This window comes from Hippoglossus stenolepis, chromosome 4 (assembly GCF_022539355.2).
Source record: "Hippoglossus stenolepis isolate QCI-W04-F060 chromosome 4, HSTE1.2, whole genome shotgun sequence".
In the NCBI taxonomy this organism is placed as follows: Eukaryota; Metazoa; Chordata; class Actinopteri; order Pleuronectiformes; family Pleuronectidae; genus Hippoglossus; species Hippoglossus stenolepis.
The window spans coordinates 3,641,305-3,656,132 of record NC_061486.1 but is presented as its reverse complement, the minus strand read 5'-3'; the positions used below and the strand labels follow the sequence as shown (position 1 = coordinate 3,656,132).

The 14,828-nt window shown below is 45.0% G+C and overlaps 1 protein-coding gene across 9 annotated transcripts in view; it reads left to right on the top strand.

Moving 5' to 3' along the window:
- The window catches only part of aplp2 (amyloid beta (A4) precursor-like protein 2), a 54,619-nt gene that overhangs the window by 17,344 nt on the left and 22,447 nt on the right, over positions 1 to 14,828 (top strand). For all 9 annotated transcript variants that reach the window (XM_035153773.2, XM_035153772.2, XM_035153771.2 and 6 more), the window contains exons 2-3: positions 9,408 to 9,581; positions 10,596 to 10,725. In XM_035153773.2, coding sequence (XP_035009664.1) covers positions 9,408 to 9,581; positions 10,596 to 10,725 — 304 coding nt within the window. The remainder of the gene's footprint in view (positions 1 to 9,407; positions 9,582 to 10,595; positions 10,726 to 14,828) is intronic.

Sequence of the window (14,828 nt, the reverse complement as noted above, 5' to 3'; positions counted from 1 at the left end):
TGATATTCAATATAATAATAAAGATAATAATAACTATATATTTTGGTAGCACAACACACAAACAAATAAAAACGAAGTCATACAATAATATAGTTTTCATATTTGCATTATAAACACTATATTGCTGATGGTCATATTAGCCAAATTTATCGGTCAAGCTCTACTTTTGACCATTTTGATATTTCTGTATTCAAGTTCCATCAAAATTTAACAACGTGTGCTGTAAATCCAAGTTATCATTTATAGTCTTTTGTTTAATATTGGCACTTATTGTCATAGTGTGACATCCAACTCATTAGGTCCCAGTTTGATCTCTTCAAGGGGAAACTCATCAAGTGAGATAACGAGATCCTGTCGGATAAACTTGTATTTGAGAGCAAAAATACATTTTGAAATCCGATCAATTGATTCTCTTTCAGCCACCGAGGATGAGTAATGTCTCCAGTAACAGGTAGACATTTCCTCAGCGAGTCTCCCTCGAATCCTTCCTCACTTTGAAGTCTCCCAGCTCCATCGACGCCTTTTCCCTCCTGAATATTTTGTTTCTTGGTTCGAGACATGAAAGGAAATAATGGACACGGCTGCATCGGTGGTATTTCCGCTGTGGAGCCGCGCCGTACAGTCTCATTAACATAGGCGAGTTCAATCAAGCACAGGCTGAGCTTATACCAGCGCGTCACGGTCGGTACCGATGTCTCCCCTGGTGGACGTAGGGGGTGCGGTGACAGTGTTGCTCTGCTCATTGTGACACTTCGGGGCGGCAGCAGCAGACTGTCCTGTCTGGTCCCGTCTGGGTATGAATGATGGGAGTTTAATGAGCCACGCAGAGGTGACTGCTTGTGAACAGAGGCTTTATAATCCAGCTCTCTGTGGAGAATCGCTGTGTTTCCTCCAACTCCATAACGCTGCTTCCAGACAAGCACTGAACTCCAGCACATTTCCTGAAATCTGCTGGAGGGGCTGTAGATACGAACGCAAACATCTGAGTAATTTGCTCCTGACATTTTCCTGGAACTTTTCTGGCCAGCCCCTAAAATGTCCAAATGGGCCCATGTGTGAATACAGCAGGAAAATTCAGAGTGAGCAAGGATGTACGCAAAACTGTAACACAAAAAGAACATGAGAAGAAAGTAAAAGATAATTTAGAAGAAGTGACTATTTGCCTCTGAACAGTCACTTTTATTTGCTGCTTTCAGACTCAGATAACAGATCCTCTTTATTTATTTTAGAAGATTTGCAAATGTGAACGCAAATGTCAGAGTCGGACTCTCTGCGTGTTTCTACGGACTTCATCCGCCTGGCTTCCGAGAATAAAGTCTGTATAAGAGGAAGTGAAAAGTCATGGTGTTTCTTTTTAAAGTGGGAGAATCCCAAAGAGTTTACGACTAACTGTAAATTTCACAACTTCACGTCATTGTTTTCGAGGAAATGACGCCGGAGCTGACTGGAGAGTCTGTTCCTCAAAGTGTGGGGGCAGCTCTTGGCGCGGTGGCTTCACAGCGGTGGCTCATAGAGCAATCCGATGCAGTCTGGAGACACTTCAAATGGCAAAGACAAAAGGCCATTTCATTCAGACACAGGAGCTCATTTGCATTGCAGTGATGGGTTGCCCTTTTGATTCAGAGTCTTAAGAACATGACACCTTCCTCCCTTTTATTATTCTGGTTTTACTGTCTGCCCTCTTTCAGGGTGGGAGGTGGTGGAGGTGTTTGCCCAGAGGGAAAATGTCACTGTCCCTTTGTCGCTGAAATGTCCTCCCACTTCTCTGCTGTTATCTGCCGCTGGCGAGCTGTTTGTGTAGTGACGGTGTCGGTGGCTCCGGCCATCCCACGGTAGTTTGATGAACAATTAAAGGAGCGTTTAGGACTTTTGATAAAATCCATGACTGAGCAGGAAGGAATCTCTGACGCCTTTTAGAATAAGCTTGAAATAAGATTATCTCTAAAGATCCTATTGATTCAGCCTGATGACTGAGTGACGAGGCAAAGCTGGGTGATAAACTGTATTGATATAATATTAGTGCACTGGTGTGGGAGTAGATACTGTGGCACATTAGATTCTTGGTGATGTAACATGTTATTTCAGTAATACTTTATCATCCAAATGGTTTGTGTCGATATCCTGTGGAGCCACATTTAATGAGAGGAGGATCTGCTTTTCTAAATATCTTTGAATTTGTAAAATTCCTGATAAAATGAGATATTTGAAGATATGGTATTTGAACTGTGTTTCCTATTGTTTGTCATATTACATATTTGTGGTGGGTCCAGCTCTAACACTGTCAGCTCATGTAAATATCTTACCCAGCGCTTAATGTGTTCATTGACGGAATAAGCAAAATTCGATCAGAGCTTGAAAGCTCAACAATATTTTAAATAACTCTTGGAATTGATAGATAATTACCTTTTTTCTAGGTGTTTTCAATATTGTTGATTTCTCTGAGAATAATAATTTGTGTGTTTGGAGAGTAGCTGTGAAACGAGTGATGGGAAACTATAATTTTCTCTGTAGCAGCAGCTGTAATGTCACGACTAAAACTTTAATGTGAAAAACAGTAAACACCAGAGTCCCGTCCCCACAGAGCTCAGATGAGCCTGCAGGCTGCCTCACAGTAATGATGTCATTAAAGTAGTTGAAAATGTCGTCTCTTCACCACCCTTTATTTTTTTGAACAGCTGAAAATGTGTAAAGAAAAATCCACTGAGGTGTTTATCACGTCCCGAGACCAACAGAAATCTCTGCATCTCAGCAAAGTTCTCGTTAATCAGTGACTTAAACTCCTGCTGTAATGACCCTCCGGGGGAAATTCAGCTCAGGATACAATAAACAAGCATATGTTCTACTAAAAACTGTTATATAAAAGCTATCATAGACACTAATAAAGAAATTAAAATGCTGTAATTGCTTTGCTCCACTTATTAGCACAGCGTCGTAATTGCAGTGAACGCTGCTCCCTCATATACACATCAACACTTTTTACTGCAAGCAATAAGAAATGGAATTCAGTATTTATTTGATGTGCCTACATATTGTGCATGTTTTCCTGCACATGCGTGTGTGGCTTTCTCACCACTGTCTATCTTATTTAAGCATTAAGTCACCACCGGGAAGGATTAGGTGGATTAACAGCGCCGGGCATTTCTCCGCAGAGTCACATGGACACTAAGCATTCTGGGAACCCACGAGTTCCTGACCGGTGCCTCGTTCCGGAGCTGCTTTTAAAAAAGGGCCAGACTCCGAGGACGGCTCCACCATACCACCGACAGAATTAGACGCCGCTCTGTGAGGCCTGTGCGCTTTTATGTTGACACCAGAGCTGATTGCAGTGGAGCTGCTTCTGTCTCCAACACAGGCAGTTTACCACGTGTTTGTCAGGAAAACTTCAGGAACCACGAGCGAACCTGTTCATTAGACCGTCTGGAACTTGTTGTTTACAGTTTGTTATGGCTGTGCCCATGTTACCGTCTCCGTGTCTGTATGGAGGATCCTCACCGCGACTTAAAACCCCAGTGTTATGAAAATTATTGCTCCTCATTTATTCATTTCTCCCTTTCCCACTGTCCTCTCGGTGTGTGTCCTTAGCACACACACACAAACACATACACACTGCTGCTCACGCTTCCCTTAGTGGTTGTTCTGAGACCACACACATGCACAAACACTTATAAACACACACACACACACACACACACACACACACACACACACACACACACACACACACACACACACACACACACACACACACACACACACACACACTGCAGTTCACGCTTCCCTTAGTGGTTGTTCTAAGACCACACACACACACATACAGATCAGATTAGCTTATTTGCGTCCTGCCCAGATACTGTGTCGAAGGTCACGTAATAAGTGGCCAGTATAGGTTCATTTTTTAAAAACCTCATTAATTAATACCACGGCTGTGTGTTTGTTTGTTTGTTTGTGTTATTTAGTGCCACTAGTCTAATGCTGCTTTCAGACATACACTGAACTCTGGACATTCTCCTGAGAGTATGTGAGAAGGCAAAAAATGAGCCGTGCACGTAGAAGATGTTGGTGAAGACGTCAACTTGTTAAGACAGGATTTTAGAGCGTTTTGGTACGAGAACCGATGCCGAAGGCTGCAAACTAAAATTATTTCCACTGCAGAACAGACATTTTTCTGTTGTTTTGAACTTGTCTGACTCTCCTGCTCCGTTCTTCATATGAGAAAGGTAAAAGTCCAGAGAAAGTCCAGATCTAATTGTCCTGAAAACGGCTTTAGTTGCTCTTTCCTGTTTCTGTTAAACCTGCTGGTGTCTACATACAGTCGACACTTCTGATGATATGAGGCTTCACTTCCTCCCTTTCACATCTAGAGGAAACTATTTTCTGTCTTTTATAAAAAACAGTTTGCACAGACTCAGAAATTGCCTGAGCTGAACCGTCTATCACAGTAAATGTAAAACTCTAATTTGGTTTGTCAAAGTTTCTTTGATTTGCAGTTATTGCAGCAACACTCAGCATTTTTCATGTGAATGCGTTCGTTTGCACTCAGCTCGCCGTCAATCATCCACAGCAAGAAATGAAAGTCACGTATATATTTCAAATTATTTTTTTAGATTCATGCAACACTGTGTTGTATTTCTTCAGAAGAATAACACGTAAATCTATATTAAGTATGAATCACAGCATGATTGATGGTGTCGTGTAATTTAGATGTCTGCAGTGTTGCCGGGTAACGTTATCAAAAGGAAACGAGTACAGATGTACCTCCTTGTGTTTGTGTGTGTGTCTGTGTGTATGTTACTCATTAGAGAAGCAGAAGGTATATTTATCTGTTACGAGAATAAAAAAGGAGTGTTTGTTGTGTGGATTGGATGTTCAACGCGTTATTTCCCGGCAAGCGCTGTCATGCCGTATCTTGTTTTATGTGAAACTTGGCTCGGCGCACAGAGCAGGCTAATAAAACATGTTTGTGTGCACTGCTAGAGGCAGCGACAGACGGGCGGTGCGTTGAAAACCAGCTAGATGATGCTCAGCCCACACGGCCTTTGACGAGCCTCTGTGGTGGCAGGCCAGCCCCCCCCCTCGCCTGCACGTTGCCTCACGCTATTCTTTATTACATTACAGTCTGCGCTCATTTGGGAACATGTCAAACTGCGATGTGAGTCAATCAGCGCACCTTCCCCGCCGCAGTTGTCTATTTACCGTCTCTGCCGGAGCTCCCTGCCTCTCCCTTTTCTCCCCAACTTCCACTCCCTCCTTCTCCTCGGCCTTCCTCCCTCTCCTCCTTGCTAAGCCTCCACACAGAAGCAGGTGCTCACACGTACTCATGATATAACATCCCGCAGTGAGTCAGTAGCCCGATGCTGGATGAGTTTCATTCGTTAGGTGTGGCGGAATTTGTTTTCCAGATCTAATCCCATTTTAGAAACCAGCGCAAATTTATCAGCTCGAGCTTCAAACCCTCGTAAAATATATTAACACGACAGAAGGATTGAAAACATTAAGGATGTGTTATTAGTACCATATTGAATGCTGAATAAACCTCAATAGATCGATCTTTATGCTTTTACATCTACATCCCACCTTTCTTTTCTTTCCACCTTTCAAAATGTTGTTGATAACTCATCCTGTATAAATCCCAGTTAATAACACGTGATTACAGACTTTGGGGGAAATCCAGGCGACACTTAATGTCTTGTAAATCCTCCAGGTCCATTAAGCTGAATCAACACTAACAGCACGAGTCTTCTGAGATATCTGTGTGTTTTTCGTCAGTATCATCAACAGATTTCTGCATTAGAAGTCGATCAGGCGAAGACGCTGCAGGACAAGTGATCCTGAAGTGCAGCTGTCAGTGTCGATTTAGCGTTCTTTGTTTCACCCACTTCTGAACTTTAAAACGAAGTCACTGCTGGCACGAAGTCCTGCCCCCGAACCTCTGTTTCATGTGGAAACTCGACAAACTGCAGAAGCAAATTACTGTCAGCTTCTTTCATGTGACCTTTAAGGAGTTCAGTCACATCAAATCAGAGTGAAAAGGCAAAAAAACAGTGTGCGGCCCACAGTTATCTGCAGTTTGTGCTCATCCTCGGCTTCTTTCTGTGTCTCAGGGCCATAAGGCAGGTTCATGGTTCTACGTTGAAGCTACGCCGTAGGTACGCACAGTCGCCTTGACTTGTAGTTCAATTTTTGGAAGGTGCACGTCAGGTTACGGCGGAGGGTTCTGCGAAGGGTACACGTCTACGCATTCGAATTCGGCTTTACAGTCAACGCAAAGCATCTTAGCAAGTTCCATGCTGACATAGACCACATTGTTTAAAATGCAAATGTCCAGGAGCCAGTTCATCTCAAAATGAGGTGCGGTCAGGTGGATTGTTTGCTCTTTGCTATTTTGAGGAATCAGGAAGTGAGCAAGTCAGTGGCACAGTAGTTCACTGTTATTTTAGGGAAACATGATAGTAATATGTGCTACAGGTGCACAACATGCAAATCAACTCTTACTTGGTTTATTCTGTGTTACACCCAAAACACACGTTTAACTCGAAGGCTCCTCTGAGATTGAATACCTCTGTCAAAGCAGTGTTTTCCATCAAGTATCTAGTCTGTGGCTGTCCACCATATTCTTCTTTGTCCCAACACACTTCTCTTATACTTCTCATAATAACAAGAAACCTCTAACTTGCCGTTTTTTGCTCCATTGTTGCATTGTGTGTGCTCACTCCTACTATCATCCATAAAGTTGTTACCAACCACGCCGACAGTCAGACCTCAAGTGGAATGTAACACAGTTCTCTTTCTCCACTCTCTAGTCCACCTGTTACCACATGGAGTTACAGCTCCGTGCGTTTCAGACCTTTGCATTTAGATGTTTAAAATAAACCCTCAGAGTGACCTCTCATTTTTACTCGTCTGAGTCAATTTCATAACGGCAGATGCAATAAATGAGAAGTGGGTGAAGTCTTGAATACACGTCTGAGTCACGACTGTCCAGGACTGAGTCACGACCAGGTAATTCTTTTCTCAGATTCAAGATCAGACAGAAACTCTGAAGATGTCTCAAGAGCTAAGTCTCATGTGTGTCTGTGTTAAAGGAACTCGGCTCTTTCAGCAGAATGAACTGCTCGGCCTGTTTTCTGGAGACCAGTTATCCTTCTGGCTCAGGTAACAGTACTGATGACAAAGGAGCCACAGATGAGAGGGAATTCTTCTTCTGCCTTGCTGCTCCTCCTCGGGCCCTCGGTCATTTCTCAGGCTCTCCACATCCTCCGTGGCACTTTGCTTTGTCTGGCCCTGAGCGGCTCTTTCTGAAGTACTAAACGAGCATGTGACTGCAGATTTAAGGCAGTGGTATTTAACCACCTCCTCTCTGCTTCCCCTGCAATTGTCACACTTCACGAGTTAAAGACACACTGAGACTTAACCACTGTAGTGGAGTCAAAGGGGTGTCGGGAAAAGCTCCAGCGCTTGTTTTTCCACAGCCGCAGAGTCTCGTTGTGGTCAGGCTGTCACTGCCTCCCTTGTCTTCCTCCCGAACGTGCGTCTCTCCTTATCCCTCATTTCCTCCCCACCTCTCCGCTCCTCGCGTACACCCCGAGCCAATCTGACAAAGGAATGAGAGGGAGGAGAGCAAACAAGCCTGTGGTGGTGCAGAGAGAGAGAGAGAGAGAGGGAGGAGTGGAGCGGGACAAAAACACAGAGATGGAGGGAGAGAAGGAAAGGAAGGAGGGGAAATGAGGTGGAATCTGAGGCTGTTGTGCCTGCAGGATCAAATCAAGACAGTCCAGTGTGCGCTTGCTTCACTGCGTGGATGAACATGTGCCTGTGTGCCAGTTTTCTCTGAGTTTCGTTTGATGATTGTGTATCATATGTGTGTGCACGGGCACCAGTGCCTGTGCGATATTCAGTGAATGTGTGTGTGTGCGTGCAGACTCGGCTCTGGCTGGCTCTGCAGCTCATCACACACCACAGCCAACTGGTGATTACACAGCACTTGTTTTGTCCTCGCTCTACTCTGTTTGTCGCCCATTATCAGCCTGCGAGCCTGCACAGAATCAGACGAGGAGCTTTGTCTAACACGCTGCTACTCAAGTCTCCTGCTTCAGCCGTTTTTTTGTCCGTGGCTCGGCGCTGCAGAGGACACAGCGGGCATGGGTCCCAGCAAACAGTCAGACATTTGAGTCCAGCACTCATCGCTCCATCCCCTCATCTCCCTGGGGCTCGAGCCTTGTTTACTCAGCCTGACGACATTATGACAATGACGAGGGCATGGGTTCTGTTCCATTTCCTCTCTGGAGGCTCCCTGCTGTGTGTTTGTTGGATAGTTTTGGATGCTAAGCAACCTCGCCTTGCTAAGTCATCAGAGTTCCCTGTGCCGTGACCACCCCTAGCATCAGGCAGGCGTTAGCGGGCTGTGATTTATTGTCTCAGTGAGGAGCTGATGAGTTGAATGATGCTCGCCCGGCACAGAGTCATTTGAAAGGCAATCATGGGAAAGCTGATTACACAGTAGTTTTGGACAGTTGGTGTCCATTCTCTGCAGAGTGGTGGGTGAAGGATGGGGCCGACTGGGTGTTGCTGCTTCCTGCTGCCTGGGTTCAGTGAATGATGATAGGAAGGACAACAGGGGGAGAGAGATAGCACATTTCCTCTGCTGCTCAAAGGGCCGGGAGGTAAACAAAGATGGGAAACTCACAGAAAGGCACAGAAGGGTTTTTTAAACAAATCCTGGGCTATTGCAGAGCACACATTTTCATTAAGTTACATATGTTGTTGTGTACATCTGAGGGGATAGTGGATCAACAACCCTTCGTGTTTAACTTGAGGAGTAAATGATCCACCCTTTGTGGAGAGATGTCAGTCCCAGGAGGTCTGAAGAAGCGAAGCTCTGCCCTCAGCCAGGAATGTCCTGGTTTGTGAGGCATGACGGACCCGAGTTTTCTTTCTCCTCTCTCCTGCTTCTCTGTGCGCAGCCTCTCAGTCACTCAATGGGCATCAGAGCAAAAAAAACAAACCCTTGTGCACAAATCCAATCAAACCCCTGCTCGTTTGACCATCAACTCAGCCAGACATTCCCAAGGTGCATTTAATTTGTCTCATGTCTGAGCCCCCCCCACCCTCCTGCTCTCTCAGCACTGCAGCATTGAGTTGCGGTAGCAGCCAAGTGTTGACAGGCAGGACTGATGATGTTTCTCCATCACGTCTTGTATAGTTACCCATTGCAGTACGTGAGCAGAACCTGCTGTAAATGTTCAGACTCTGAACCAGGCTGCTGTGTCTGGCTCATAACAGTGTTTATGAAAGAAGTGAGTGGAACAAATACTGCCTCATGTCTGTCAGCCAGAGAACTCCAGGGCTTTTATGGGTTTTGTAATGATTGACTGCATTAACCCCCCGTCTCTCTCTTTTTCTGTCTGCAGGCACTAGCAGCCAATGCAGGCACAGGCTTTGCCGTGGCTGAGCCGCAGGTGGCGATGTTCTGCGGAAAGCTCAACATGCACGTCAACATTCAGACCGGCCGCTGGGAACCCGACCCATCCGGAACCAAGAGCTGCGTAGGAACCAAAGAGGGCGTGCTGCAGTACTGCCAGGAGGTGAGTCCCTGCGACACAGACACACCTCTAACCTCCAAATCCACCCAAACCAAATGTAACACACTCATAAATATCAGTCCCCTACCATGCACCCCATTTATTTTTAGAGAAAGCGATATTCCTTGATTAGCCCCCTGATCCACATCCCACCTAAATTTAATGGGTGATTTCCTGATCCTAACCACATCCTCCACCAAGTTCTTTGCTAATCCGTCCATTAGTTTTTGCATAATCCTGCTAACAAACCAACCATCAAACAGACAGGAAGAAAACCTAATGTCCTTGGCGGAGGTAATAACATTATATCTGCATCCGTCTTTGCTGTTTTTAATTTCATCACTTAAATGATAAAATGTGTAAAAAGTAACTGGAGTGATGTAAAAATAGAAAAACAAAAAAGTAAACATGTGGGCATTTATTATCTAATAGGTATGTGTTATATAGGCAAAAGGGGAATCGGCTGGCGAGATGGAAAAAGTCAGTTTTCATTTCACTGATTTATCATGAGAGGCTATTGAGCTGCTCCTGAAAGACGGACATTATTTTCAGGGCGGGTGGCAGTTCAATACGCAGACCCTTCTTTCCGAGCTGTCTTTGTAATTAAGGACATGTTTCACCACAACATGGATATCCTCGCTCTTATTTACTTGTTCCTGCCAGTGTATCTCCCAACCCAGGAGGCTGCTGATATTACTGTCGTGTTTTATTATGCAGCTGTCCAAGAAGAAAAGCGCCGCTGTGGATTTTCGAGCAGCCTTCTCTTCAAGCTTCAGTTGCATTTATTGATGACATTTTAATGGCATTTGGGGAAGGAGTAAATTGCGTGCTCTTTCACGGTCGAGCAGATGGCATCTAGAGAGTATAAAGCGCGGATTAAAGGATCCCTCTGATGCTCCGCTCATCGCACCTTCTCCCTCCACGCACGCACACGAGCACACACGCGCACGTTGAGAAAGAAAATCATTTTCTCATTATTTGATACACACTTTCTGCTTCTTCTTCTCCTCTCAACAGATGTATCCCGAGCTCCAGATAACAAACGTGGTGGAAGCCAACCAGCCCATTCGTATCGAGAACTGGTGCAAGAGTGAGAAGAAGGTGTGCAAAGGCCACGCCCATATTGTGGTGCCTTACAAATGCTTGGGTAAGCTTCGCCACTACTAAGTAAATCATCTGTAAATGGGCCTTTACATCCGGTGTTCCCCCAGTGCACACGCCACATTCATTCAATATAATGAAGGAGAGATTATGATGCGTCTTAACCATAAGCAGAGGTGAAATGGAGCAATATTCGAGTCTGATTCAGTCGACTACTCCAGACCTTGAGCTGCAGATGGAGCAGATACCGGCTGGATGGGGGCTAATGTCTCTGAGAGCAGATAGCTAAGGGCTAGACAGCTATTATTGCTGCAGAGGCTTGTTGAGCAATAAAGCACAATCTTATTTCCCCCCTAAGACAGTGGCCATAAACCCACACAGACACACAGGGTCAGTGAGAGGGGGGGTGGGGTCTGAGAGGAGGCCGGCTTTATTACTTCCCATTTCTCCCATCGCCTGAGCCGCCATACACAGCTCTCCACCTGCTCTGTCTCCTGCAGGATGACTGTGATCAGCAGTGGCAACGCAGTTATACTCTGCAGAGGCTCAGACTTTGCAGGCCTCACGCCTCTGTACCCTCTGATTTACAAAAAAAAAGACAGAATTCTCCCGCTGCCTCTGACGGCGGCAATAACAGAGAAATAGATTTGTGAAACAAGGGATTCTCAATGCAATTGTCCAGTTATATCAGGAAGTAAAATAAAACATCTTCCTCTGCACTGCAAACGTTTCCCCGGCACTCTTCCTCTGTCCACAAGCCTCTGGCTGATTGAGTTGTGCCGCTCTCCGAGATGAAAAAGCCATTAGCAGTTGCACTGGACTGTGAAATGGGCTACCGTTCAAGAGCATTTTTGGCAATGGCGGAGAGAAGGCTTTTGGGAAATTCATGGGACAGCAAACACCACAACTGGAGTGTCCGCTCGCTGGCCGGGACATGAATACAGATGAGAGAGGCTCAGGCCCGAATTCTGACTCCCAAAGTTCCCCCCAGTGTGCTCTCATCTTACATCCTGAAGCCGTGTCTGTCTGTGTACCTGCCACACCTGATACCCTCGCCCCCCCCCCTTGTCTTTACAGTGGCCATGTTGCATCAATCAACAACCCAAGACCTCTAATAATGACTCAGCAACAGTGCCTTGACTGCCATTTAATGAAAACAATCCCATTACCGTTTCTAGAGCGATTAAATGGCTTCATCGCTTGATTTTGCACATTTCTGTCATCGTTGTTAAAGGGTCCGTGAACTCCGGCCCCGGCGAACGCCAAAAGGCCGTGTCTCTGCTGCTCTGTCGCGTTGCAAATGAGGAGCCTGAGCCGAGGGAACCGACACAGATGGAGCAAGAAGGATAAACATAAGGTGTTGGCGAAGAGGAGGCTATCGCGAGGGTTTCAGCTTAATGATGTAATGGAGCGTGTTAGGGGCTTAATTGGAGGGCTCTGATCACACACCACGAGGCACGGCATGTCTCTGCCACCTCGCTGCGGCTCACCTCGCCGGCGTGTAATTTGTCAGGCCCATCCGGCAATGATGAGAGCCGCTAAATGATTCATTATTTGTACCTTATATTCATCACCCTACATTAATTACAGCAGAATCAAAAAGAAGAGGAAATAGAGCAAAGGGAGGTGAGCTATAGCTTGAAGGATATGATTAAAAGGAGCAGAGCAGCAGCCATGTCAAGTTAATAGGTTCATATGAATAATGCAAAAGCAGGGAAAGAAGCTGGAGAGAGAGAGAGACGGGGTTTTGCTGTGTCCCATCTTCACATGGCTCAGACACAGAGCTACAGACCTTTTGCGTGTTTCCTGTCCCCAAACAATGGCTCCCGCAAATGAATGTGATTTTTGTTCCATGGCACTCTAATCCCTGCAGCATGATGTCTGTGTCAAACAGCAGAGGATTATTCTTTTTTTTTTATTATTATGTCTGGAATGGTGGGAACAGTACGGGGCTGTTGTGCGACTGGCGTGTTCGTGTGCACGGGACAAATTAGCTGGGACATCGGCAACTGAAGCTGCTTCCCGTTCAAAAAGTGTTTTCTGGGTAAACAACTGATTTATCGCTTTGTTGGTGATAAGTGGCCGATATGAGAATTCCACAGACGTATCAACCATGCAGAATATATGTGTATTTTCTATGTAAAACTAGAAGAGCCCATGGAGAGCGCATACTTCCGCCAAACTGTTTACAATAAAAAACAGGTAAAATATCCATTTAACATCCATTTGTTTTAGTATTCAGCCTCCCAAAAATATTTACGGTATTTGAATCACAAAATCCAAATCATCACCCTGATCCACACAAAAGTCCACCTGTTCATAGATATTAGCACTCAACAGATTTTTTTCATAAAGATCCCTGCAATGTTTCTTGAGAAAATTACAATAATGTTGAAAACTGCTCTTCGCTATGTTAAAGAAAGTGGAAAAAAACACACAGATGAAGATGCATGGTTATTCTCTAAATTCAAGTTCTATATTGTTATAGGTGAGGTTGTTATATGGTTGTATTTGTGCTTTATATTCATTGACAGTCATAAAGTTTATGGTTAAACTCTAAAATATCAAGCCTCAATTACATTTGACATAAGGGTTTGCGAACTACATCTTAGGAATCATTGCTGAATTACTATTTTACATATATATATCAGCAGATATATCGGCATCGGTCCCCAAAAATCCAGGTAGATCTTCTCCTCACAACCACTGTAATCACTCATTCTCACAATAATTGACTTCTTCTTCGCTCTCATCTTGAACTCGTGCTCCTGTCCGTCTCTATTTTCAAGGAAGTGAGAAGTAGGACTTAATCGGTGACTTTTACAGAGCTGACGCACACTTTTCTGTTCCTGTTGACTAAGCCTGTTGATTCAACAGAGGGCAGGGCACAGGGTGACAGTTGCTGATATCATCGCAGGGGCTGAGTCTTGTGAGTGTGAATAAGTTGATAAGGGGCCACACCTCTGGCTGTTTGTCCTCCTTCACCCCTGGACGTGTTTCGAAATGAGCCTGAGCTATGAATCACGGAGGTGTTGGACTGAAAACGTTTCTACTTCGTGATTATTTGTGAATCACAAATTGAAATTACCGTGACAGGTAAAGCTTCTAGTCATGTAATACAACGATGGTTAAGGATTGGAGTATAATGCAAACATTCTTTCCATTATGTAACATCCACCGACAGCTAGCTCCTGGTTGTAGTCACGTCTGCTGCATGTAATCCCTTCATGTCGGCGGATCAGGTTTCTCCCACTTGAAGAAGCACAATCTGTCGAGCAAGTGGAGGCAAAAAATCAAAGCAGCGCACTGGAACCTGATATCAAGCTTTGACTGATTGCCAAACAGCAAACACTAGATAATAACTGCATCAAAGTTCATTTGTATTTGATTAATATTTTATGATGCTTTTAAAGATCTTTGATATTCGTCATTGGCTCAAAAACTCAATATTTTGGGGTTTATTCACTCGTGCATGTTAATAAGTCATTTTTTAAGTGGTCAATTATTTAACAGATTGAACCATCAAGTGCACTTACCCTCTGTTATTTGCATTTTTTTTTTTAGATCTCATTGTGATTGCGCTAAATGTCATTACAGCCCGCTTCCTCTGGAAAGCCCTTGAAACACAATAGCCGTGTTGTCCACCAGCAGATCTCAGTTTAATTGAATCCACCACCTCTCTGTACTGAAGGCATCTCTGGTTCATTGTGTACCACACGATACCACCAAGCCCCCCAGACGCCTGTAGTGCAGCCGGCGTGGGTGCTGGAGCGTGTCAGAGATAGACGGGAGGTTAAAGGAAAGGTGGATGAATAGAGGAGGTCACAGAGAAAGACGAGTACATGCTCCCTCTCACACACACACACAGAGAGAAACACACAGCACAAACAGCTGGTCTCCAAACACCACCATCCATCACCCTCTGCAGTGCGACTGTGTTCGCCATCCGCTTGAAACCACCTCACAACCGGAGACGCCCGTGAGAGAGCGACAATGAGACAGAGAGAGAGAGAGAGAAAGAGAGATGAAATGAAGAGGGAGAGTGTGAGGGAATGAATCAGTTTGCTTCCGGTGAGACGGAAATGGAGCCGAGCTCTCATTTCCTCTCCCTCGGTTTCACCCCGTGACGTTAATTGAGGGGGAAGTTAA